The 26,626-nt window shown below is 39.0% G+C and overlaps 1 protein-coding gene and 1 long non-coding RNA gene across 2 annotated transcripts; both read left to right on the top strand.

The window, feature by feature from the left end:
• Positions 1–5,103: 5,103 nt before the first annotated feature.
• On the top strand, positions 5,104–14,791 carry si:ch211-132p1.2 (proteinase-activated receptor 4). The gene is made up of 2 exons (XM_053505085.1): positions 5,104–5,489; positions 12,668–14,791. Exons 1-2 carry the CDS (start codon positions 5,375–5,377, stop codon positions 13,747–13,749), a joined length of 1,197 nt encoding a protein of 398 aa, XP_053361060.1. The 5' UTR covers positions 5,104–5,374; the 3' UTR covers positions 13,750–14,791.
• Positions 14,792–17,960: 3,169 nt separating this feature from the next.
• LOC128531947 (uncharacterized) lies at positions 17,961–21,884 on the top strand. Its single transcript, XR_008361238.1, has 4 exons — positions 17,961–18,041; positions 20,801–20,857; positions 20,973–21,115; positions 21,576–21,884. It is a non-coding gene; the product is annotated as an uncharacterized LOC128531947 (long non-coding RNA).
• Positions 21,885–26,626: the final 4,742 nt, after the last annotated feature.

Genomic DNA, 26,626 nt, shown 5'->3' with positions numbered 1-26,626 from the left:
GTGTAGTGTACTGTGCTGTGGTGTAGTATAGTGTACTGTAGTGTAGTGTAGTGTACTGTAGTGTAGTGTACTGTGCTGTGGTGTAGTATAGTGTACTGTAGTGTAGTGTAGTGTACTGTGGTGTAGTGTAGTGTACTGTAGTGTAGTGTACTGTAACCACTGGCCAGGCGATTACTCGTTTATATATTCCACAACGGAATAGGACTTACACCTCTAACCCGCGTCCCGAACATAAAATAAGAAAACGGTCACATCAAATGTAGGCATTAGGCCTAGAAGTCAACATTATTTTAGTTTCTGCTATTTGAGTGTGTTTTACCCTTTTAGAAACACACAAACAACAGCAACAAGGAGCCACATAAGCCAACAGAAGAATGAAAAGGAAAACCATGAAAGCTAATAGAATTTCACGGCCATATTCAATTTAATTCAATTCATTTTATTTGTATAGCCCTTTTAACAATTGACTTTGTCAAAAAGCAGCTTTACACAATCAAAAGAATTATTTAAATCTGTATGGAATGTAAGTGTGCATAAATTAAAATGATCAGATCGTCTCTGATGAACAAGCCGAGGACGACGGAGACAGTGGCAAGGAAAAACTCCCTGAGATGGTAATAGGAAGAAACCTTGAGAGGAACCAGACTCAACAGGGAACCCATCCTCATCATGGTGAAACAGAGAGCAGGGATTGATGTGCATATTACTATGTGAGACTGAAAGTTCAGTATAAGTGTGTTAAATTAAATGGAGTCCAGTTTGTTCCTGGAGGCTCAGGTAGACTGTAGGAAACTCCAGTCCTAAACTATTGAGTGACTGGAGTCCCAGGTCCTCAGAGAACAGCTGTCTGCATCAGTCGAGGACAGGACCATGTATCCACCAGGAACCTAGCCAGGCCCCTAAACCATCACTGTAAACTTGATCAATATGTATAACACGATCACGTAACTCCTCTATGTTTTTAATGTACTGAGTTTAAGGTAGGGTCAAAAATGTCCGTACAACATTCAGGGCCTACAACTACACAGGTACTCCCACTGTTGTGCTGAGATGTAAATCATCATGTGATGTGATTGTAGTGTGGTAGATATCACTAGGGCTTGGGCAGTGTCATTAGCCAATTTCTCAGCTTCATGAGATAGGATACGGATCTGATCCAAACTAACCATGATACCATAATTAGGAATAAGAGCACCGAGTGATCTACTCCAGAAAGTCTGACTGCATGTGAAATATTCAACACATGGACGAGGGTCATTAGCTGCGAATGATATAACCTTGATAGGACTGTTCTTCTTATAGGAGCGTGTATGAAGTTGATAACTCATCGGGCACTTCTGTTCATTACTACTAAATGTAAAAATAGCATCAACTTCAGAATGGAAAGCAATGTCCGACAGCAGCTCATCTGTCACGGAGATCGGAATTTCAGATTGGTTGATTGAGTCAACAAAGGACTGATATTCCTGCTTCATTGGTAAGAGTGTCAAGGTGCCATTGTAATGAAGGTTAGCGTTTGGGGGTACCTTTTGAACTCCCCTCTATATGGCAGTGTGCACTTTCCCGTTCTTATACTAAATGCATTCGGCTTCCTCGCAATTTACTGGTCCACAAGAACCAGGAACATCTAGGTTCTGTAGGAAGCCGGTGTATTACAATGACATGATGCGGAGTAGAATTAGGTTTGCTCGTAAGTTGGTCCTTAGGATTCGGGTGTCGAGGTCTCATGGCTGGAAGAAGATAGATTAAAGAACATCGGCTTTTTATGGAATTTATTAATTGAGAGCCAATTAACCCATGGACCAGGTTCAGAAACACAATCAAGTTACAGCTCACAAATGAGCTGTAAATGTAGGTTGAACTTGGGAAATGTGTGAAATATCTTTTAGATGAAATTTGCTGAGTTTGATGATAAAACTGCACAATGCCCCAGAGATTTTACCCATAAAGGGAGAGTCCCTTACATGATTTTCAACACACCACGGAAATTTAGTCGAGATAATGACGTCAGTTACACTACGAGAGGGAAGATAAGTCTGATTACAGACTTCCGCCCCTGGAGAGCAGCACTGAGTGGCGACTGCTTGAGTTACATTATGACAAGTAGTTATGTTAAGTTAAGCCTTTATTTGTCACATATACATTATATGTAAATATCAGCGAGTGAAATGGCATGTCGTGACCACGCAACGCCAGCAGAGACACTCACTGGGTGAGGAATGCAGACTTCACAGCCTGGGTACAGTGTGTTCTGAGTTCATGTAAATAAGGCATGGAAAGTGTTTCTCTTATCAAAATCAGCACCTGACACATACACCAGACAGTTTAATATCATCAGAAGAGCGAATCTGAGTGAAAGTGTCCCAAATGTCAGTTTCTCCATTGTACATTTTGAGAATTTCCCACCATATACCACGGATGCACTGATGAAATCCAAACATAAATGACAAAACACCCCTTTTTAAACAACAATGTAAACATCGACCCAAGGCCAAAAAAGGAAAAAACAATGAAAGAAAAATACACATAAATGACATAAATCCATTAATAATAATTGTGCCATATTCATATCAAATATTAAGGAAAATTAGAAATCAATCCCCTCTCACTACACTACAGTACACTATAGTACACTAGAGTACACTACACTATAGTACACTAGAGTACACTATGCTACACCACACTACAGTACACTAGAGTACACTACACTACAGTACACAGTGCACTACAGTTTAGTACACTACAGTATAGTACACCTCACTATAGTGCACTACAGTATAGTACACTACACCACAGTACTAGTTAATAATATAGTGTGTTAGAGTCTGATAAGTTAAATCATTCTACTGTTTATTCCTGTATTATATCTTCATTCTCCTTTTTTATCTTCATTTCTTTTAAATCAATGACTCAGACAATTACAATACTGTGTGTGTGTGTGTGTGTGTGAGCTGTACACATGCCTAATAAAGCCTTTTGAATTTTGAATCTCCTTCTTTTTTCCTTTACCTAACTTTTTATTCTCTCTATCTGCCTCCTCTTCGTCTTCTCATCCTTCCTTTTTTTTGTTCTCTTCATTCTCATTTTCCCACTCCTCTACTCCTCTTCCTCTTTCTTTACCAGTGTAATGTTTCCCTCTCTCTCTCTCTCTCTCTCTCTCTCTCTCTGATCTGTTCTTTATCTCCTTCATCCGTCTCTTCATTATCCTTTTTATCTTCCTGTTAAACGTCGTCCACTTCATCTTCTATTTCATACTCATCTTCTTCAGTGTGTTGATAAACGTGTGTGTGTTGATAAATGTGTGTGTGTTAAGTGTGTGTTGATAAATGTGTGTGTGTTAAGTGTGTGTTGATAAATGTGTGTGTGTGATGAGTGTGTTGATAAATGTGTGTGTGTTAAGTGTGTGTTGATAAATGTGTGTGTGTGATGAGTGTGTTGATAAATGTGTGTGTGTTAAGTGTGTGTTGATAAATGTGTGTGTGTTAAGTGTGTGTTGATAAATGTGTGTGTGTGATGAGTGTGTTGATAAACGTGTGTGTGTTGATAAATGTGTGTGTGTTAAGTGTGTGTTGATAAATGTGTGTGTGTTGATAAACGTGTGTGTTGATAAATGTGTGTGTGTGTGATGAGTGTGTTGATAAATGTGTGTGTGTTGATAAACGTGTGTGTTGATAAATGTGTGTGTGTGTGTTGAGTGTGTGTTGATAAACGTGTGTGTGTTGAGTGTGTGTTGATTGCATGTTGAGTGTGTGTTGGGTGTTTATTGAGTGTGTGTTTGTTTAGAGTGTATTGATTGATTTTACAAACTGATTCCCTCTGGCTGTGTGTGTGTGTGTGTGTGTGTGATGTCATGCTTATTTGTTCCTCAGAGAGGATCCAGTATTTATGGTGAAACTGGTACAGTGCTGACATCTAGTGGCCGATGACTGTAATGAAGATCTCAGAGTTCATGTGAGTTCAGAGGATTAAAAACGTGAAACCAACAAAAGAACAAAATTAATATTTGTGTCACTTTTATTGGGAAATATACTGTAATATGTAATTATATATATTTAAACAGCCAAATAAGGCTTAATAACATGTGACTGACAGGTTTGTTTGGTTTGTTTATGGCACTGAATCTTGTAAAATAATAATAATTTATATAAAATAAAAATAAAGTTTATTCTACCTATTTACACCATTTAAATGTACTTGTGCATCATGACTATGAGTGAATCTAACACTAACCGATAGAGGGAGCCAGAGCGCTGACGGCGTAAGGAAACGTGTGATGTGAGGTGTGACGTCATCGTCAATGCAAAGACAGACTGATTGGGGGTTGGTTTTTGTTTATTTGACAATTTAAATAACACTGACCCCCCCCCCCCCCCCCGATGATGACGTCACTTTTAAGTTGATTCAACTGAAAAGGAAATTCTTATTGTCTCTGAGCAGCTTTAGGCAAGGCAAGTTTATTTGTATAGCACATTTCATACACAGTGGTAATTCAAAGTGCTTTACATAGAAGAAGAAAATAAACATGAAATGAAATAAAAGATAATAGCAATAAGACATTTTAACAAAAACTTTTAAATTTCATTTAAAATAAAAATAAATGCAGTTTGCAACAAAACTTTAAACTAATTAAAATTTAATTAAAATAAAAATAAAAGACTAAGTAAAACTAATAAAAACATAATTTCAAATAAAAATAAAACAGTTTAAGAAATTAGATAAACATAAGATAGTACAGTCAGTTCGGACGTAGCACAGAAATAAATGGAAACAGTTTAAAGAAATGTAAAGGAAATGTTTATTAGTTCTAATCCTAATGATCAGGTATGACAGGAAGAAACCATGAGAGTTTTATTAAATAATCCAACTCAGGAAAGGTAAAGACTTTGCTAATTAAATTAGAGTTAGTTATTAAGTTATGAATGAATTTAATTTACTGATTTAAAATGTAAAGATTTGTTTATTTAAAAATCTACAATATAAACCAATTCCTAATTAATAGCAAAAAACAATGGGTGTGGCTAACCTGTTATAAGTGTGATGGGTGTGGCTAAACATCTCTCTCTCTCTCTCTCTCTCTCTCTCTCACACACACACACACACCAACAGTCAGCAGCTGTGTTTCCTGCAGATCCTGAGAGGAAGAAGCAGAGTGGGGAGGAGACACACACACACACACACACACACACACAGGGACTCAGACGCGGTGGATGTAAGAGTCTGAACTCAACACCTCCAGCTTTAGACACAGGTGAAGGGACAGGTGACGCCACGTACAGCAGTGAAGAGGACAAAAGTCTTTTTCTCTTCTTTCTTATTTCAATAGATAACCATAAAGAGAGAGAGAGAGAGAGAGAGACTCGTCCACCTCAGCAGGATGGCTGTCCCAGTGTCTCCCAGCTGTGCTGCGCTCTTCGTCCTAGTCTCCATCCTGTCTCTCCTTCCGCTCTCATCCTCTGTCTCCAGCAACTGCTCCTCCACTCCTCTGTTCCGTAAGTCCATCTCTCTACTTCCTCCTGGAAACTTATCCTTCATGTGTAATAAACACTCAGTAATACTGACACTGAGCCAGAGTGTGTATGTGGAGGGAAAAATATACACACAAGACAAAGAGACAAACAAAGTACAATAGCATAAAAATCATATGGATTAAAAGTGATTTATTATAAGAAAAAAAAACTAGATGATATTAATAATAATAACAGTAAGTGGTGGAAAGAAAACATAACAAAATGTAAAAATAAGAGACAGAGAGCGCGGATAAGTGTGTGTGTGTGTGTGTAGACTTGTATTTCTGTGAGTCTATTTCTTATTATATATCTGTTTAGAAATTATAATTCTGACTTCAGTCATCCTGTAACGTAAGCATTACGTACATTACTGCCTGTCCTGTCTGAGTGGGCGGGGCTTAATCCCAGCCTCCTGTCAATCACAGGGATGCTAATTGTGGGCGTCTGTGAGCTCATGCATGTGGATGAGAACAATTAGTCATCATTTCTGTCTTTCAGGGACGTCTGCGCTGCTGTCCTTATTAAATACACATGTTGAACATCTGGGTTTTTATTCTGCAGTGTCTCGCTCTGGAGCTCTCAGGTGGCTGAGACGGAGTTTGTGAGATCATTCTGTGACTAATGGAGCTGTAATGAGCAGTGCCATGTTGTTAGAGAATATTATAAGGTCATTGTGTGTGTGTGTGTGTGTGTGTGTGTGTGTGTGTGTGTGTGCGTGCATGTGTGTACTATACGTGTTTGAAAACTTTCTCATTTCCTGAAACGATTGCTCACATTCCTCACGCTATTTCAGCTCAACTGGCAGAAAGCGACATCCTGTGTGAGCTGTGTGTGTCATTTCCACTTCCTTACGAACAAATTCTTTCCCATGAGATATGGAGAATGATAAAACAACACACACACACACACACACACACACACACACATACAATCCCTGTCCTGTATACTATCAGAATTACTACTCTGAGTAAAAATTACACTTCGTCCATGAAACTCAACATATACTGTATTTAGGCGATGTACTTTTTATTCTAAATTAAACTCAAAGACTTTAAAACTGTTTTTAATCCAATGTTTACTCTTTAAGTTAATGTTAGAGTTGGAAAGCTGGTTATTAAATTATCAGCGAGTGCAGATTTGATCAGTTTTGTTCTCTTGAGGTTTTGTTGTAGGTCAAAAACAGTTTGGTCAAACAGAACACTCTCTCTCTCTCTCTCTCTCTACAGCGTTTATCCCGTACAGGGTCGCAGGAGGCCTGGAGACAACAGTAATTTTAGATAATCGTTTAGTCAGCAGCACTACAGTATTTGGCCACATCCAGCTGTATCCATAAATGGCAAAGTGTTGTTACAGTGCGATCAACAGAAGAAAACAAAAGTGGTACAAAAAAACCTGCTTCATCTGACAATCTGCTCCGTTGGGATTCAAACTCATAATCTCCTGATAGGGAGGCAGACTCCGGACTGTGGGCCACAGAGACAGGAATGCTTTTGTCCTGTTGTCTGGAGATCATGAGCTCGAATCCCTGCGCTGCTGCTAGTGACAAAACAACCCAATAAGCAACTGAATAAACATTACGGTTTTTAACCAAATGGTTTTTGACTAATAATGAAAAAAGTTAAGTAATAAGATAAACTACTGAAGTTGCCCAATATTAAGTAAAAAAAAAACCTTTAAAAGTCTGTTGCATTTCATTGCTTTAATAGTATGAGTTTTGTCGACTTCTGTTCTTTACTCATTTATTTGGGTATTTATTTATTTATTTATTTATTTACAGTGTAAAATCAACCTGAGTGTTTATTCAGTGTTTGTGTTTAAAATAACACTACTTAAGGGCAGATAAAACTGATATTATTGTAATTTTTATAATATTTGTGTCACAATTTCATGTGTTTCTTCACATTCTGTCTAAAAAATAATAACACACACACACACACACACACACACACAGAATCCTCACTTTACAGCGGTAAAGATAGCTTTATATTAAATATTCATTCCTTTTATTTACATTTATATTAATAACTATATGCATAAAAAGCTCTTCTTCGATTTTCTCTCCTCATTTTTATGGTTAACACTTTTAATTAGTGTCGATACTCATGTTTGGTCATTTTGAGATGTTGTCAGAGCTCACATTCACACGAGTCATACAATAATTCATACGGAGGTTCTCTGAGGTTCGACTGAAGCCGTGTGTTCAGGACTTAATTCATTATGAGACGCTCATCATCACGAAACACAACTACAAATACAGACGCTGAACTTTATTATTAAGGTCTGTAAAAACACCGACGCAGTGTGTTAAGATTTCACTGTGTGTGAGCATCTGTGTGTGTGTGTGTGTGTGTGAGTGTGTGTGTGTGTGTGAGTGTGTGTGTTCAGTTTTCAGCTACAGATTCTGTAAACAGTAATGACAGGGACCAGCAGAGGTTCAGGTTTGTGCACGTCAGAGCTCTTTTGCGTCTCTCACACACACACACACACACACACACACACACACACACACTCACACACAGTTGTGGCTGCAGCGTTGTGTTCCAGCACGTTGAGTAATCTGTGTGGAATCTCGGAGTGTTAAAGCGTCTCAGTTCTCCTCGTCTAAACATTCACGTGTGTAACGTTAAAGCACGTGTCCAGCTGTAACATCACGCTCCTGTAAATATTTAAAGACCTCAGCGTGCAGGAGAGACAGACGCCCGAATATTCCATAAACACCAGCAGTTTAAAATAAAGCAGTATGACTTACACATGCTTCATATAACAAACCTGGGATTTGTGGTTTTAAATGACATTTTAAACACAGCTTTTAACTTATATATAAAATCGCAGCGGTACTTCGCCATACAAATGTCCCACTAAGAATTAGCAAGATATAAAATTATCAAGATATTTTTTACTTTAGTTCAATATGTGAGGTATATTCGACACACAAGCGGCCAAACCGGTCGCGCGTACTTCTGGTGGTGTGTACACCCCGGAGCCGCGCAGAACTCAGTTTGTGTCGGTGGAAGTGAAGTGAGATTTAACATCTATTTATATTAGATTTTACTCCATTTTCATGTATTTTTTAAATCTTTCAATTGTTTTTATACACAGAAATATGATTATATTGTTGGAAATTAGTAATATTGGTGGCCGGAACGGATTATCTGCATTTACATTATTTTTTATGAGACAATGCGTTTCACAATACAAACTTTCACCTTAAGAACTCGCCTCCGGAACGGGTTCAATCGGTATTCTGAGGGACTGCTGTATTTAAGTGATGGGTTTCATTTTTGATGTATATTATATAAAATAAGGGGGTCAAAGGGTCCTGAAAGCCCCGTCTGGCCGGAGTCCTAGTGGAGGGGGCCATGCCAAGGCCTGAGGTCGACTCCTTAATCAAATCAAATTTACTGATATACAGAATATAACTGACAATATCATTTAAACATATTTTCCTGATAAATACATTAAAAATTTTTTTATTTAAAATATAATAAAAAAACACTTGGTCAAAAAAAACGTTAAAATTACCGCTGTTTTGGCCCATGACAGGGCTGGAGGTGAATACACGTGTTCTATAAAAATGTTATTATATGTACACGATTTACAGTTTTTATTTTTTGATTTTTTATATGCGCTCAACAATGAGCTATAAACCACTCAGTAGACTCTCCATCCTCCACGTTATCAGGGCCTTTACTGCAGGAAACTTCTGCTGACCTACATTTAGAGCTGAACACTCATCAGTAAACTGTCACAGGCGACAGCAGACAGATATAACGATAGTTACAGTAAAATCAGCCGTACCGCTGTTTATTCTAAATAACATTATAATCAGTTCAGTAGACATTCATTCACTCTATACTGTACAGCAGTTAAATTCTCCCAACAATCAGATCAAGACTTTATTAATTAATGAAGCTCTGAACTGAACTGATGAACTGATACAGTATGTAGTGACTAAATGTTTTTATCCCCTCTGTGATTTAATACTTTGCAGTCCACTCTTTCTTTTTTACTTTCCTCTAATCATCACTCATTCATTCATTTTTTTCCCTCCTTGTTTACTTTTGAGATAAACAGAGGAATATAACCCTCATAGACTCATCCGGAAGGAATTTTAAAGACTTAAGCAAAGACTGCTTTATGATCGTATAGAGTGTGTGTATGCAGAACAGAGCCTGTCTGTCACTGCGGCGTTAATGGTCAGGCACTTTAATGTTATTGTCTGGTGTTGTATTACTACTGAGAGGGGATTGATGCTGTTGTTGCAAGAAATGGGTGTGTTGATTTGTGGGTTTGTGGGTGTGTGGGTGTGTGTAATGATGCAGAAATGTGTTTGTGTGTGTGGTTATGTGCTGGTCTAGTTTTGTCCTCCCTGAGCTTTGTGCAAGTGCGTTGTTTTATCTAGTTTGTTGTTACTACAGCCAAAGCAATAGCTTATTATTATTATTATTATTATTATTTTTATTATTATTATTATTATACAGTTTAATGGGCTTTAAATCATTCTGTAGATTTATAGTAAATGTTAACAGTAAGATCCTGTTGTCACTGTTATACAGTATGTTACTGATGATGGGAGCTTATGTCGAGTTAAATACATAGAAATATATAACTTGATCTGCTGCTTATCATGTGACGAGGACTAAGTACGACATCATAACTGTAAGGTTTTATAATATTGTAAGACATTATAATCTAATAATAAGATTCCTGTGCTCTGAGAACAGACCCCTCACTGTGTCTTATGTTGTAACACCTTCTATATCCTGTACCCAGACGAGGAGACGTCCAGACGGCTCCTGTCCTCTAGAACCCTTTAGTTTAATCAGGAGAATGTAAATGTATCTCCTCTCACCTGTCTGTCTCCGGGTCTCTCTATGACTGACATGTTAATGATGGTTCTTTTGATGTTCGGGACGTAGCACCGTTTAAATGTGCTCTCTTTGCTGAGAATAAACAGAGATCTTCAGACAATAGATAATAAAAAGATAATAGAGCTTTTTAGATATTAGTAAAATAGATGTGGTAAAGATATTATAACACAGCACAGATCAGTGCAGAGGCCTTTCATTTACTTCCAGTAGGTTTAGTTTCAAAACATTTACATCAGAATGTTGTTGCTTGTAAATCAAGGCAGACTGGGCGGGGACAGTGATGTCATGGTGCTCAGTTACTGTTCAGCTTTCAACACTCACAACATCCAGGAGAACAATTATCTAAGTGTTTCAAAAACACCTTCCGAACACCTGAGTCCAGAGCGTGCTGGTGATTTCCTCCTGTCTGTCCGATCGCCCGCTGTTAGCCGCACAGCGTTCACCCCAGTCCGACTTCCTTCAGGTGAGTTTACACGGATCTGTTGGCGGATCCAGAGCTGGAGCTTTACATACACTTTGCATTTGTGCTGCCAAACTGAATCGTGTTATTTGCATGAGGAAGTTGAGAAAAGTTCTGCATTTCAAGCAACAAAGCAGAAATAAAATCAATCAGAGGACATACGTTAACACGGCGGTAAAGGTGCAGCTAATACGCTAGTGCACGTAGCAACTCCACTCACACCTGCAGAGTGGAGTACCAGTTCCTGGTAAAGAATCATTCTATACAGTTCTATATATAAAGGTTACAGTACGTTCCTGGTAAAGTTCCTGTACTAGTTTGTATGGTGTAGATTTACTGCGGTGAAGAAAAGTCAGGAGAACTTACAGTAAATTACTCATATTATGATTATTATTTACAGGCTTACATACTGTAAAATCACAGATATTTTCTAACAGTGTCTTCAATATTTAATGTAAATAGTCCAGTAGTCTATTCATTTGCTCAATCATTACTGAGGTTTATTACACATTTAACGTCTCCAATCAGGGGTGGACCGGAACCAAAAGAACAGCCCTTGGGTCAGCCCACTCCGGGGACGTGGGGCGGGGGGAGGGGTGTTGGAGTGGACGGTGTGGGTAATGCTTTCACCTACCGCTCCTTAGAACTTCACCTCACCTGAGCACAATAAATTCATTAACCTGTAAATACAGGAACCTCGGTCCAGAGCAGGATCGTCCTCAGGATCCGCCTCGATCAGTTATTACTGGGTTATTAGAGTTAGGATGCTAGTATACCACTAAATAAATATTAATATTAATAAATAATGTAAGGATGTTAATGGTCCTCATTAGTTCATTAGGCCTGGTACAGTAGTAGGACAGGGGGGAGCTTTACCTTTGGGTGAGTTCGCAGCCGCAGGGCTAATGTGAAGTGAATTAAATTCCTGTATTGTCTCTGTACAGTGCATTACATTATAATCCAATGTGCAGCTCCTAAACATCAACACCACATACTGTACGTGTCATAAGTCATTTAAAATATGCAATAGAAAAAAAATAAAGTGTACATATCTTGCGAATGTTTCATACTAAATTGGCTCAGGTAGTGCAATGTACAAAATTTACATTAGTGTAGTTATAGTTATGAATTCTACATCTTTAACGGGGTCCTTAATGCGCTGATTAATTCCGGTAAAACTGTTTCTGAGTTTAAATAAACAGTAGCTACAGGTTGAGAATTACTGGATCAACATTCATCATTTTTGTAGTATATGTTTTATTAAATCCAAGAAAAGGTCTTGTGACTTATGGTCAGACTCAAACATAATAACAGTAAGATATCATCATTGTAATACCTGTGTAACTGTCAGCCTACCCTAAATGATAAAGCATAGAATTTAGCTAATACGCCTCTCATGTCCCTGCACTCTGCTCTCCTGACCTTAGAGATAATCAAGTTATTTTTGTCGCCTTTCTATTCAGCCGATGGTTTTAAACAGGGTGAGATGTGGTCGTGATAGACTTTAGCCAATCCATATAAACAGGGGGCTCAGCCCACCCAGCCTGCTCTAGTAACCCCTCATCACATCTATTTTAATACCATCGACCCAACTGTCCAGTGGTCCACTCGGAAACCCCCTGGGACTCCTGATGGCCAGTCCGCCTGTGTCACCAGTTTTTAAGATTCTGATTCTGTAAAAGTTTTATTTTTATTTTATTTTTTTCACCCAGATGTCTCAACATGTCTCTGATGTCACTATGCAGGTTATATCAGAATGTCAGTGATTCATTTCTTCCAAAACACCTTATTGTGTCATAACCATTTCTTTCTCTTTTGTGTTGTTTCAGGTCCTCGCATGTTTACGCTCACTTGCAACTCGACACTGGAAGGAAAGCAGAAGGAGGACATCCAAGCGGCCACGACGGTTCTCCTGGTTCCTCTACTCTACCTTGTCTCTTTTGTGTTCGGTTTCCCCGCTAACCTCCTGGCGCTGTGGGTTCTTCTCTTCCGCACAAAAAAGTTTCCTTCCACTGTTCTGTTAATGAACCTTACCTGCTTGGACCTCCTTCTTCTCCTCATGCTTCCTTTCCGCATCATCTACCACTTCCAGGGAAACAACTGGGTGTTTGGGGAAGGCTTCTGCCGCCTGCAAATCGCCCTGTTTTACGGGAACATGTACGGCTCGGTGATTTGCCTGGCGCTGATCGCAGTGGACCGTTACGTGGCTCTGGTGCATCCGTTTGGTGCCAAAACGCTGCGGAGTCGCAAGACGTCCATATTAATGAGTGTGATGGTGTGGGTCATGGTGATGATCGCGGCTATCCCTATGCTAGCTTCACAACAAACCTACTTCATAAACAACCTTTCCATTACAACGTGCCACGATGCTATTCCAGAGAAGGAAAAGAAAAACATCTTCGAGCCGTATTTTGTCACGCTTTTCTGCCTTTGCTTTCTCCTCCCGTTACTCGTGGTGATTTTCTGCTACAGCGCCGTGCTGCGCACCCTAGTGGCCGCTGGTAGCCGATACAGCCACGCGACCCGAGTCACAGCACTCGTGATGGTGGTTTTTATCGTCTGTTTGCTGCCCAGTAACATCCTCCTGCTCATGAACTACTCCAAATTAGGCAAAAACAGCGATTATGAGGATTTTATTGACACAAACAATGACGACGGCAATCGACTCTATGTGCCGTACATGATCAGCCTCGCGATCAGCACCTTCAACAGCTCTATCGACCCTTTTATCTTCTACTACGTCTCTGAGGACTTTAGAGAAAGAGCTAGAAAGTTGCTATCCTGCTCGAAAACCTCCTATGAAGCGTCTTCTTCTGGAAGTTCCTCAGGGACGATGAGGTCGAAGGTCACGCTGCTTTCCATGTCAGGAAAAACGAAGGGACATTCGGAAAATGGTGCGTCAAATGTGTAAAGTGATCACTTTCAGGTCAAGGGGAGATTTCACAACAACAACAACAACAACAACAACAACCATTTCCCCACAGACTGCTGGATATTGGATGTTTTGTTAGCTCGCTGTTATGCATTTGATCTTGTGTGCTTCATTGCTAACATACTAATAATAATGAGCTGCTTTTCTAAATAACTAGCACGCTAACTGTAGCAGTGGGTTAGAGCCATTCGACTCAGTCCTCCATCTTATGAACTCACCCCTGTCCTGGTGACGTAATGGAACAGCAGGCATAATGGACTGGACCAGTGGGAAGTGAATAGGGGAAGTGGTTTTGGTGGAACAACACCGTAGACGCTCCACCTGAAACTTCTCACATTTTATAAAGGAACCTGGAATGTTTTACTGACGTGAAAGACAAAAAGGGAAAGAATTTAAAACCTTGATTTTAACCTTAAAGCTGTAAAACTCAAGCTAATGATAAAAGCTGTTCAACTCAATGTGTGTGTGTGTGTGTGTGTGTGTGTGTGTGTGTGTGTGTGTGTGTGATTCGGTATAAACAGGAAGATGTGTGTGTATCAGTCATATAAACTGTTTAATGAAGGTGATAACATTCTTTATCTGTGATTAATGAAGAGACTTCTGCTGTGTTTATGAAGGATGTAAATAAGCTTCTGATGCATATTTACTGTTAAAATATAAAATCTGCAAAATCTATATAGTTATAAAGTTATATTAAGTTATTCTCCTGCATTGTTTGACTCATGAGGTTTCAGGGATCTGTTTGAGGAACAGCTGCAACCAAGTGATCGGCTTTTTTACATGAATATTGTGATATTGTGATATTAATAACTGTATTATAACTCATCCTACACAAACACCTGTTTACTGTAAGTATGCTTTAATAAACTTTCCTAGTTACAGCTTTGTTTCTTCTTAAATAAAACCTTTAAATATCCTTATTAAACTTTTTGCAGTGTGAAACATAAATGTTGTAATACTGTATGTTATGGTTTCTATAGTAACGGGACAGTTAGGACAAACGGTCCACTAATAATAAATAAAATGAAAATGTGTGTCAATGTTGATAAAGTTTTATTCGCAGGAAATATTAATTTCTGTAACAGAAGGAGTCTCCCGTGTCAGTATCAATCTAAAAAATCTAAACAATACGCCTTTAATTCTGTACCATGTTGTTGAATCCTGGTTTCTGATTGGTCAGAAGATACTGATTGTTTCCTATAATGGACTCCTTTTAAAATCTTATAATAATAAACAAATTAATGGATGCTAAATCTTATTCTGTAGGAAAGGAGTCTCCAGTCCGAGAGCTGCGTAACTGAGATAAAGCTGTAATGAAATCTTCAGGACAGAGGAGTTGATGCTTCTTCTTTCCACTTTCTTAGTCACATGACACACTTATCCACATGACATCACTCATTATTAACATGAAGGTAAAATAATGAAGAGGCGGTGAGAGAGCGAGTGTTTATAGCTGCTATAACATCAAGGACAATAAAAATCTCTGATTTCTTTTACAAACTTTATTTCTGTGATTAATGTCTCGGTGTTTTGCCGTAACGCAAACTGCCCTCATTCACTGCAAATGTTGTTAAAACATTATGTTTATCTTATCAAACAGAAATGAAACTGCTGCATAATCTGTTCATGGTACTCCGTCTTCATGTGTGGTTTTTTGTGAAACAAAATGTATCCACATAAGCATATTCACACGCGTGTATTTAAATATGTTTGTCTCTGTGCTTCTGTGGTTTTGTCTCTGATTAGCGTGGTGTGGATACCTATGATCTAATGAAACGTCTCTAAACACGAACACACTGACACACACTCAGCACGCACACCGGCACAGGAAGTCGCACAATAACCTTGAAACAGAAATGAATCAAGTGTGTTACTCTCTTCTCACACTGAAATTCTGTTACATGATAAAGAGTAAAAATGCAAATAAAACATGACATGAGTTATTGTTGTATGACGTCTCACACGTAATGAGGACTTTGAGCTGCTGTAGATGTGGTGAAAGCTGCATCTGAAATCTAGAAATATTTTCGGTAAAACAGATATCAGCTATCGACTGTGTGTACTGTACATCACCGTACATCCCTTAAATCATCTTACATCATCACATACACATACATTATTATTATTATTATTATTATTATTATCACACTTAACAAAAATATAAACGCAACACCTTTGTTTCTGCTCCGATTTTTCATGAGATGGACTTAAAGATCTAAAATTCATTCCAGATACACAATATTACCATTTCTCTTAAACATTGTTCACAAATCAGTCTAAATGTGTGATAGTGAGCACTTCTGCTTTGCTGAGATAATCCATCCCACCTCACAGGTGTGCCACATCAAGATGCTGATCTGACATCATGAGTAGTGCACAGGTGTACCTTATACTGCCCACAATAAAAGGCCACCCTGGAATGTGTAGTTTTCTGCTTTATTGGGGGTCTGGGGACTCAGAACCGGTCAGTATCTGGTGTGACCACCATTTGCCTCATGCAGTGCAACACATCTTCTTCACATAGAGTTTATCAGATCGTGGAATGTTGGTCCAGTCCTCTTCAATGGCTGTGCGAAGTTGTTGGATATTAGTGGGAACTGGTACACGCTGTCGTATATGCCGGTCAAGCACATCCCAAACATGCTCAACGGGTGACATGTCCGGTTAGTATGCTGGCCATGCAAGAACTGGGACATTTTCAGCTTCCAAGAACTGTGTACAGATCCTTGCGACATGGGGCCATGCATTATCTTGCTGAAACATGAGGTGATGTTCATGGATGTATGGCACAACAATGGGCCTCAGGATCTCATCACGTTATCTCTGTGCATTTAAAATGCCATCAATAAAATGTACCTGTGTTCTTCATCCATAACAGATGCCTGCCCATACCATAACCCCACCACCACCATGGGCCACTCGATCCACAACATTGACATCAGCAAAGCGCTCACCCACACGACGCCACACACGCTGTCTGCCATCTGCCCTGAACAATGTAAACCGAGATTCATCCGTGAAGAGAACACCTCTCCAACGTGCCAGACGCCATCGAATGTGAGCATTTGCCCACTCAAGTCTGTTACGGCTACGAGCTGGAGTCAGGTCAAGACCCCGATGAGGACGACGAGCATGCAGTTGAGCTTCCCTGAGACAGTTTCTGACAGTTTGTGCAGAAATTGTTTGGTTATGCAAACCAATTGTTTCAGCAGCTGTCTGAGTGGCTGGTCTCAGACGATCTTGGAGGTGAACCTGCTGGATGTGGAGGTCCTAGGCTGGTGTGGTTACACGTGGTCTGCGGTTGTGAGGCTGGTTGGATGTACTGCCATATTCTCTGAAACGCCTTTGGAGAGGCGCCTTTGGCTTATGGTGGAGAAATGAACATTCAATTCATGAGCAACAGATCTGGTTGACATTCCTGCTGTCAGCATGCCAATTGCACGCTCCCTCAATGCTTGTGGCATCTGTGGCATTTTGCTGTGAGACAAAACTGCACATTCCAGGGTGGCCTTTTATTGTGGGCAGTATAAGGTACACCTGTGCACTACTTATGATGTCAGATCAGCATCTTGATGTGGCACACCTGTGAGGTGGGGTGGATTATCTCAGCAAAGCAGAAGTGCTCACTATCACACATTTAGACTGATTTGTGAACAATGTTTGAGAGAAATGGTAATATTGTGTATCTGGAATGAATTTTAGATCTTTAAGTCCATCGGAGCAGAAACAAAAAAATCGGAGCAGAAACAAAGGTGTTGCGTTTATATTTTTGTTGAGTGTATATCATTAAATTCAATTATTAAAATTTAATGATTAGGTTCACAATTTGAATATCATATAATTAAAATAATGAAAAGTTAAATAAAACATGATTAAAATTGGGAGGCTTTGATGATTTCCGAAGGGCGCATTGTAAATCAGTAAATCGTCACAGACGTGGTCGCGGCCCCTCAGCGGCTCTCAGCGGGTCTCAGTAATCTAAGGGTTCTTACAGCGTCTCCTCCTCACCGTGTCTCTGCTCCAGAACTCTTACTGGCAGAGAACCACTCTGATCAAGGCTTCTCTTTAACGATTCTGTGTGTGTGTGTGTGTGTGTGTGTGTGTGTGTAATCAAGTGGTTGCATGTGGGCCTCTGTAACGTCTCCTCAGTCCTGTTGCTTGAGATAACGGAGCAGTCTGACACAGCAACACACACACACACGCGCACACACACACACACACACACACACATATCCCGTTATTGTTCTTCAGAAACACACTCGTCTGGCTTGGTATGTAAATATTCTCTGAGTTTATTTATTAGTTGGGATTATGGATGACGCTCTGTGTTCAGGATGCCTCGGTCTCTGTGTCTCTCACCACGCGTTAAAGAATAACCTTAGATTATTTTTACATATTAAATTAGTTAAAGGATTATGCAATAAACTATTAAGGAGTAAATTTGAAGGACTAATGTTTCTTGCTTTATATTTGATTGGCTTCGTCGTCTGTGTAAAAATCTAAAGCTACAAAAATAAATGTTTTGTACACGTGAGTCAATTAACTTATTCATTAATTTATTTATTCATTTATTGGATGTTTTGATGTTTTGCAAGTTTTAATTCATGATTAGATCATCTGTCAGTCAAACCCCCACTGGGCGGAGCTAGCTGACATCAGATGACAAACAGGAAGTGATGTATTTTAATCTCAGAGTCACAGGGAGTTATCAGAAGCGGGGAGGGAACTTCTGCGGATCTGAGCTTCTCATGAGATCAAACAAGATGTGATGATCATAATTAATAGTTTTTGATTAAATATTGTTTCAACCTGACATGTATTAAATTAATGTTCTTAGTTAAAGTGAAACACAAGCTTTTTATAACATTCTGTTTTAGCCGCACACGCATTAGCCTGAGCGCTCCACAGCTGTGTAGCTAATTAACACATGAATTATATCACTGCCACTAGGGGGCGTATTTCAATGTACCCAGATAACAGCTAACAGCAGAATCACGAGAGGCCCTGTACTGTACAAGGTAATAATGTTTGCTAATACAGCTAGCTAATCTGGACTAGCATTCTATCCTGGCCTCTAAACCACTCTGATCAAGAGCTCGTTATAAACTCTGATACTTTGATTACAGCATGTTATAAACCCTGTGAAAGTCTTTAAAGTGACGACTGGAGCTGAAATAATTCACGCGTTGTATAAACTAGCGCTCATACCTTGCTAAGCATTATCACCACAAATGTTTGTTAGCGTTATTTTTCCCAGATCGCTCCTTGTGCAGGGTTTATTTCTTCTTCCTTAATGATTTCTCTTACATTCCGGGGAACATCTGCACCACTTGCTCCGCCCACATGACATCATTAACAGTTCCTCTCCTTTTTTACACTTTAAATCGTCTTTTCCAGTTTTCGCCTTTAAAAACCCCATCAAATCCTTCCTTTCTTGTCCTCTTTCTCCAATTTCCACAGTTTACTCAACCTTTCCAGACTCCCACTGCCCCGAGACGTCTTGTCTTGTCTTGTGTCCCTCGCCTCTATTCACGGCCTGTTTTTTTAGGTACATAAACACAAACTATAATGTCATAAAACACATCATTCAATGAACAATCTGCAGCATTTTCTTAATAATAAGGAATTAGATCCGTGTTCAGCAACGTAATCTGTTTTTAAATCAAACACAAAAAAAATTACATGTAAAATAAAACAATAATATTTAAATAATAAAGAACCCCAAAGAAAAGAAACTGAAGTAATAAAACTTATGCATTTCCTTTTAGTTTTTTCTCATTTCCTATAAATAAGTCGCCACTTTATAGCCACTTAAAAAGTCATTTGGTTTCACTGTGTGTGTGAAAACAAATGTGTGTGTGTGTGTGTGTGTGTGTGTGCACTTTTCTAAAATAAGTTCCACACCCAGTCACAAACAACTATAAACATTTCTATTCCTGTTTCCCATGCATCATTCGAGTCTCAGAACAGTTTTATAAACTTCACATAAACTAAAAAACACTCATCACTGACCGTCTATACCGCTTTATCCTGTTTTCAGGATTGTGGGGTCGGGGCCTATTCCAGGAGGCTTAGGGCATGAGGCAGAGTACACTCTGGACAGGGTGTCAATCCATCGCAGGGCACACACACACACACACACACTACCGGCAATTTGGGAACATAAATTAACCTAACCACTGTGGGAGGAAATCCACCGAGTACAGTGAGAACATGCAAACTTCATGCACATAGAGACGGGAATCAAACCCTGACCTTGGAGCTGCAAGGCGACAGCGCTAACCACTACACCACCGGGCCGCCCAAACACTGTTCTAGAATAAGCAATGTTCTGATGTTAAATTATAACGATTATTGTCACTACATTATTTATTACACTTCCGCATTTTTGCAGAATATTTTGTGAATTCTGTGCAGGTTCTTTACAGGTTGTTTACGGTGTTGTTTAGGTCCTGAGTGTACCTGCAACCCCTTAAAAAAAAAGCATTTCGCTGTGAGGGTTCTGCAGAGAACCTTTAGGTTCAAAGTAACACATTATGTGTTTTATTGCATTCTATTATAGGACTATAATTTTATTTAATTGTTAAATTTATATAAATGAGTAATTAAGGTGTTTTTTTAATCGTCTGGCAATGCTGTGTGAAATACAGCCTCTTTTCCGCCACCTCGTGTTCACTAATGTTAATGCGGCACATAGACACAGCGTGTGTAATAATAATAATAATAATAATAATAGCAATAATAATAATAATAATAATAATAATAATAATAACAACAACAATAATAATAATTATAATAATAATAACAAAATAGACACCTTTTCAGTTTTTTTGTTTTAAATTGTGACTGCAAACACACACACACACACACACACACACACACCATTTATCAGCTGATTGAATTTAGCTCGAGTTAAAAAGCTTTAAGGTCAAAACTTTATCATTTTTATTTATTTTTATCCTCTCCACTTCACACTGAGGTGTGTTTCAGCACAACTTAAATTCTTAGGTATGTGTTTTGTCTTTGACAGTTGACCTTTGACCCCTGTGTGAGTAAGAGGAGCCCAGAATGGTGCCAATAAACGAGGGTGAGAGAAATGCTCTTATCTGCTTCACATCTGGTCGTTGGACACCTGGTCTGTTTTTAATAACTGTGAATGTGTGTGTGTGTGTGTGTGTGTGTGTGTGTGTGTGTTTGTGCAGACGTGCCATTTTGGGTGGTGCTAAGCAGTGTGTGTACACTGTGTGTTCTCGTCGCCTCCACAATCTGGTCCTGCTGGAAGATCAGAAGAGCCATGAGGACAGAAACACAGGACACGTACACGCTGTACACAGAGAAGACGGCGGTACACACACACACACACACACGCACACACACACACACACACACACACACACACACACATAGAGGGGGTTTCAGATGCACTCTTGTGGCTGTATGCGGTATAATGGTTACATTTTAAACTCTGTCCATTTAATTGATATTAACTAAATAAAATAAATATTAATAAACATAATGTTCAGTAAATGTGGTAATAACTGATTGTTTTATTCACATTGATTTATTTAAGTTTAATACTTTTAATATTAAAGTAATTATTATAGGACGATATCTGTGGGGGCGTGGCTAATGACATGAAAGGGTGGGAATTTTTTTTCATGTGCACTTTATGTATTATTGAAAATATATAATATATTTATCAACATGTAAAAGCCTTTGTCCTCTCTGTCTTTCTTCCACACACACACACACACACACACACACACACACACACACACACACACACACACACACACACACAACAGGACGAGCAGCTGGAGGAGATAACACATGAAGAGGAGAAGGAAGAAGAAGAAGAAGAAGAAGAAGGAGGAGAAGAAGAAGGAGACGAGGAAGAAGAAGAAGAAGAAAGCTAAAGAAACAGACAGCTCGACTGTGTTATTATTATTATTATTATTATTATTATTAAAGCACATTACAGTTTAAAATGTTTTATAAATATTTTTGATATCCACGCAGTGACTGTGACATGACACACGACAGAATGAAAAAGAAAGAAATAATTGTACAGATTATTGTGTAGAATCAAAAGAAAATAAAAATTTATAAAATCATTTTTCTTTTTATAAAAAAAAAAATTGTTCTCACAATTTTCTTCCTAATTTAGTCGTGTCCAATTCCTCCCCGTCACTAGGGGGCTCCACATTAAGGTTACTACTACCACTCAGTCGGAAGGGCGAAGACTATCACGTGTTTCCTCCAAACCGTCCCTCAGGATCGAATCCACAACACGCTCCAGATAGTCCACCATATGAAGGAGGGCTTATTATTTACTACAAATAAATAGATGCATAAATAAATAAACATTGAAGACCTAATTTTTTATTTATTTAATTTTACTCTTATTAATTTTTTTTATGTTTAAATATATCGTTATAATGCAGTGACGTATGTCTGATGTTCATCCTGACTAGAGTTATAATCGTATCACTTTGATCTCTTTATCTGTTATTTTTCCTTTTTTAATTCTCACTTTCGTATTACAGTAAAGTAATAAACTTCATGTCCTTCCTCAGTCTGTATGTTCTGTCTCGGATTATTTTAACACTCAGGTTCAGTGTTCTACTGATAACTTTGGGGTTTTCTCATGATTTGATTTATATGTTTATAAGTTATTATATTCAGTACTGGAAAACTCTTAAACCCCCCCGGGGCACAATTTTAAGTGTATTAAATGTACTTTAATGTGCCAAAGTGGAACAATTTACAGTATACTTAGTACACTTAAAGTATAGGGTACTGTCTAATGTACATGCCTGACACAGTGATTAATGTAATTAAAGCGCATCGTTACTGTAGTATAAGTACATTATAGCAATTTGTACTGTGATACCAGCACACTAAAGGGTTTTAGGACCTTTACAAATCCTAAATGCAGTTTTATACTTTAACAGGCATTTAGTAATACAGTACATGTTTTTAAAGCCCATTGAAACCCGTCGCCTTACATTAACATTAACATCAGTTGATCAACGCACTAATCCAAAACGACTTACATTTTTATCTCATTATACACCTGAGGAGTTAAGGGTTAAGGGCCTCGCTTAAGCGTGGTTGTTGGTGGTGGGGTTTTAAACCTGGAACCTTCTGAACCATAGTTTTACCTGCACATTGTTAGAAAATAACAAAAACAACTAAAGTGAAACCTCAGATTGTGAGTAACGCGGTTTGCGGGTGTTCTGCAAGATGAACAAAGATTTTTATTAAATTTTGACTTGAAAAACGTCTTGGTTTACGCCGAGCGTCACGTGATCACAACTGAGCCAACGGTTTTTTTCTCTCTTGCACTGCGGAATTGTGGGTAATCGTCTCCCCTGCTGGGTCTTAGTGCGCGTCTCTTACTGGTATAATCAACATCCGTGCACGCGTGTACTGTTTACTATAACACTGTGACCACGTGTGTGTGTGTGTGTGTAAAACATATTTTATTTTGTGTCTGTATGCGTGTGTGTACAGCGCACGTGTAAAGGTTAAAGATCCATTTTCTCTCTCTGCTCAAGGGTCAGCCTGCTCTATGTGTCTGTGTGTGCGCGTCATTGGACACCGTGCCCCACCACACACACACACACACACACACCCCTCCTACTTTCGCCTTCAAAGACAAATACAGACAGACAGACACACTCTTTCTCTCTGCTCTACAAAGAAACACTGCTCTGTCCCGATTTTTGTAAAGGTAAAGTGCAGTTTCATTTGTTTTATTTTTACTTTACAGCAGTGATTCCGTTAGTGTGTCGCTCAATCAAGTGTCATTAGAGAGATTTCTTGTTTATTTTTTAAATAAAACAGTGTTTCCGTTGTGTGCGCGTGTGTGTGAAAAGTGTGGAGGAAGAATACTCTGTAAGACGAGAAGGGAGAGAGGGGGAGGGGCTCCCTACTCCTTACAGGTACAGTATTAGTTTAAACCTGGTGTGTGGACACAGACAGACGTCAGTATTAGAGTATACAGGTACAGTATTAGTTTAAACCTGGTGTCTGAACACAGACAGACGTCAGTATTAGAGTATACAGGTACAGTATTAGTTTAAACCTGGTGTGTGGACACAGACAGACGTCAGTATTAGAGTATACAGGTACAGTATTAGTTTAAACCTGGTGCGTGGACACGGACAGACGTCAGTATTAGAGTATACAGGTACAGTATTAGTTTAAACCTGGTGCGTTGATTCTGTTACACAGAGACTGAAAACAGGCCGAGAGCTACGGAGCCATTATACCACAAGCAAAGTACATAAGATCCAACAATAACACATTAGACAATACATTCTATAGCTTAAACGATGTACTTAATTTTAAACTCCCTAACAAAAACCATTAAATTCACCTTATGTTGATAAAAATAAAATAATAATGATACGAACTAACGCACGCAACAATGCAGCTTCCAGCCGTTAATTCAAACTAGAAGTACTTAAACGATGTACTCGTACTCGTATTAGAGTATAAAGGTACAGTATTAGTTTAAACCTGGTGTGTGGACACAGACAGACGTCAGTATTGGAGTATACAGGTACAGTATTAGTTTAAACCTGGTGTGTGGACACAGACAGACGTTAGTATTAGAGTATACAGGTACAGTATTAGTTTAAACCTGGTGCGTGGACACAGACAGACGTTAGTATTAGAGTATACAGGGACAGTATTAGTTCAAACCTGGTGCGTGGACACGGACAGACGTCAGTATTAGAGTATACAGGGACAGCATTAGTTCAAACCTGGTGCGTGGACACGGACAGACGTCAGTATTAGTTCAAACCTGGTGCGTGGACACGGACAGACGTCAGTATTAGTTCAAACCTGGTGCGTGGACACGGACAGATGTCAGTATTGGAGTATACAGGTACAGTATTAGTTTAAACCTGGTGTGTGGACACAGACAGACATTAGTATTAGAGTATACACGGACAGTATTAGTTCAAACCTGGTGTGTGGACACAGACAGACGTCAGTATTAGAGTATACAGGTACAGTATTAGTTTAAACCTGGTGTGTGGACACAGACAGACGTCAGTATTAGAGTATACAGGTATAGTATTAGTTTAAACCTGGTGCGTTGATTCTGTTACACAGAAACTGAAAACAGGCCGAGAGCTACGGAGCCATTATACCACAAGCAAAGTACATAAGATCCAACAATAACACATTAGACAATACATTCTATAGCTTAAACGATGTACTTAATTTTAAACTCCCTAACAAAAACCATTAAATTCACCTTATGTTGATAAAAATAAAATAATAATGATACGAACTAACGCACGCAACAATGCAGCTTCCAGCCGTTAATTCAAACTAGAAGTACTTAAACGATGTACTCGTACTCGTATTAGAGTATAAAGGTACAGTATTAGTTTAAACCTGGTGTGTGGACACAGACAGACGTCAGTATTGGAGTATACAGGTACAGTATTAGTTTAAACCTGGTGTGTGGACACAGACAGACGTTAGTATTAGAGTATACAGGTACAGTATTAGTTTAAACCTGGTGCGTGGACACAGACAGACGTTAGTATTAGAGTATACAGGGACAGTATTAGTTCAAACCTGGTGCGTGGACACGGACAGACGTCAGTATTAGAGTATACAGGGACAGCATTAGTTCAAACCTGGTGCGTGGACACGGACAGACGTCAGTATTAGTTCAAACCTGGTGCGTGGACACGGACAGACGTCAGTATTAGTTCAAACCTGGTGCGTGGACACGGACAGATGTCAGTATTGGAGTATACAGGTACAGTATTAGTTTAAACCTGGTGTGTGGACACAGACAGACATTAGTATTAGAGTATACACGGACAGTATTAGTTCAAACCTGGTGTGTGGACACAGACAGACGTCAGTATTAGAGTATACACGGACAGTATTAGTTCAAACCTGGTGTGTGGACACAGACAGACGTCAGTATTAGAGTATACAGGTACAGTATTAGTTTAAACCTGGTGTGTGGACACAGACAGACGTCAGTATTAGAGTATACAGGTACAGTATTAGTTTAAACCTGGTGCGTTGATTCTGTTACACAGAAACTGAAAACAGGCCGAGAGCTACGGAGCCATTATACCACAAGCAAAGTACATAAGATCCAACAATAACACATTAGACAATACATTCTATAGCTTAAACGATGTACTTAATTTTAAACTCCCTAACAAAAACCATTAAATTCACCTTATGTTGATAAAAATAAAATAATAATGATACGAACTAACGCACGCAACAATGCAGCTTCCAGCCGTTAATTCAAACTAGAAGTACTTAAACGATGTACTCGTACTCGTATTAGAGTATACAGGTACAGTATTAGTTTAAACCTGGTGTGTGGACACAGACAGACGTTAGTATTAGAGTATACAGGTACAGTATTAGTTTAAACCTGGTGTGTGGACACAGACAGACGTTAGTATTAGAGTATACAGGTACAGTATTAGTTTAAACCTGGTGTGTGGACACAGACAGACGTTAGTATTAGAGTATACAGGGACAGTATTAGTTCAAACCTGGTGCGTGGACACGGACAGACGTCAGTATTAGAGTATACAGGGACAGCATTAGTTCAAACCTGGTGTGTGGACACGGACAGACGTCAGTATTAGAGTATACAGGGACAGCATTAGTTCAAACCTGGTGCGTGGACACGGACAGACGTCAGTATTAGTTCAAACCTGGTGCGTGGACACGGACAGATGTCAGTATTGGAGTATACAGGTACAGTATTAGTTTAAACCTGGTGTCTGAACACAGACAGACGTCAGTATTAGAGTATACAGGTACAGTATTAGTTTAAACCTGGTGTGTG

The sequence above is a fragment of the Clarias gariepinus genome, chromosome 10 (assembly GCF_024256425.1).
Source record: "Clarias gariepinus isolate MV-2021 ecotype Netherlands chromosome 10, CGAR_prim_01v2, whole genome shotgun sequence".
NCBI lineage: Eukaryota > Metazoa > Chordata > Actinopteri > Siluriformes > Clariidae > Clarias > Clarias gariepinus.
This window is presented reverse-complemented; position numbering and strand designations above follow the sequence as displayed.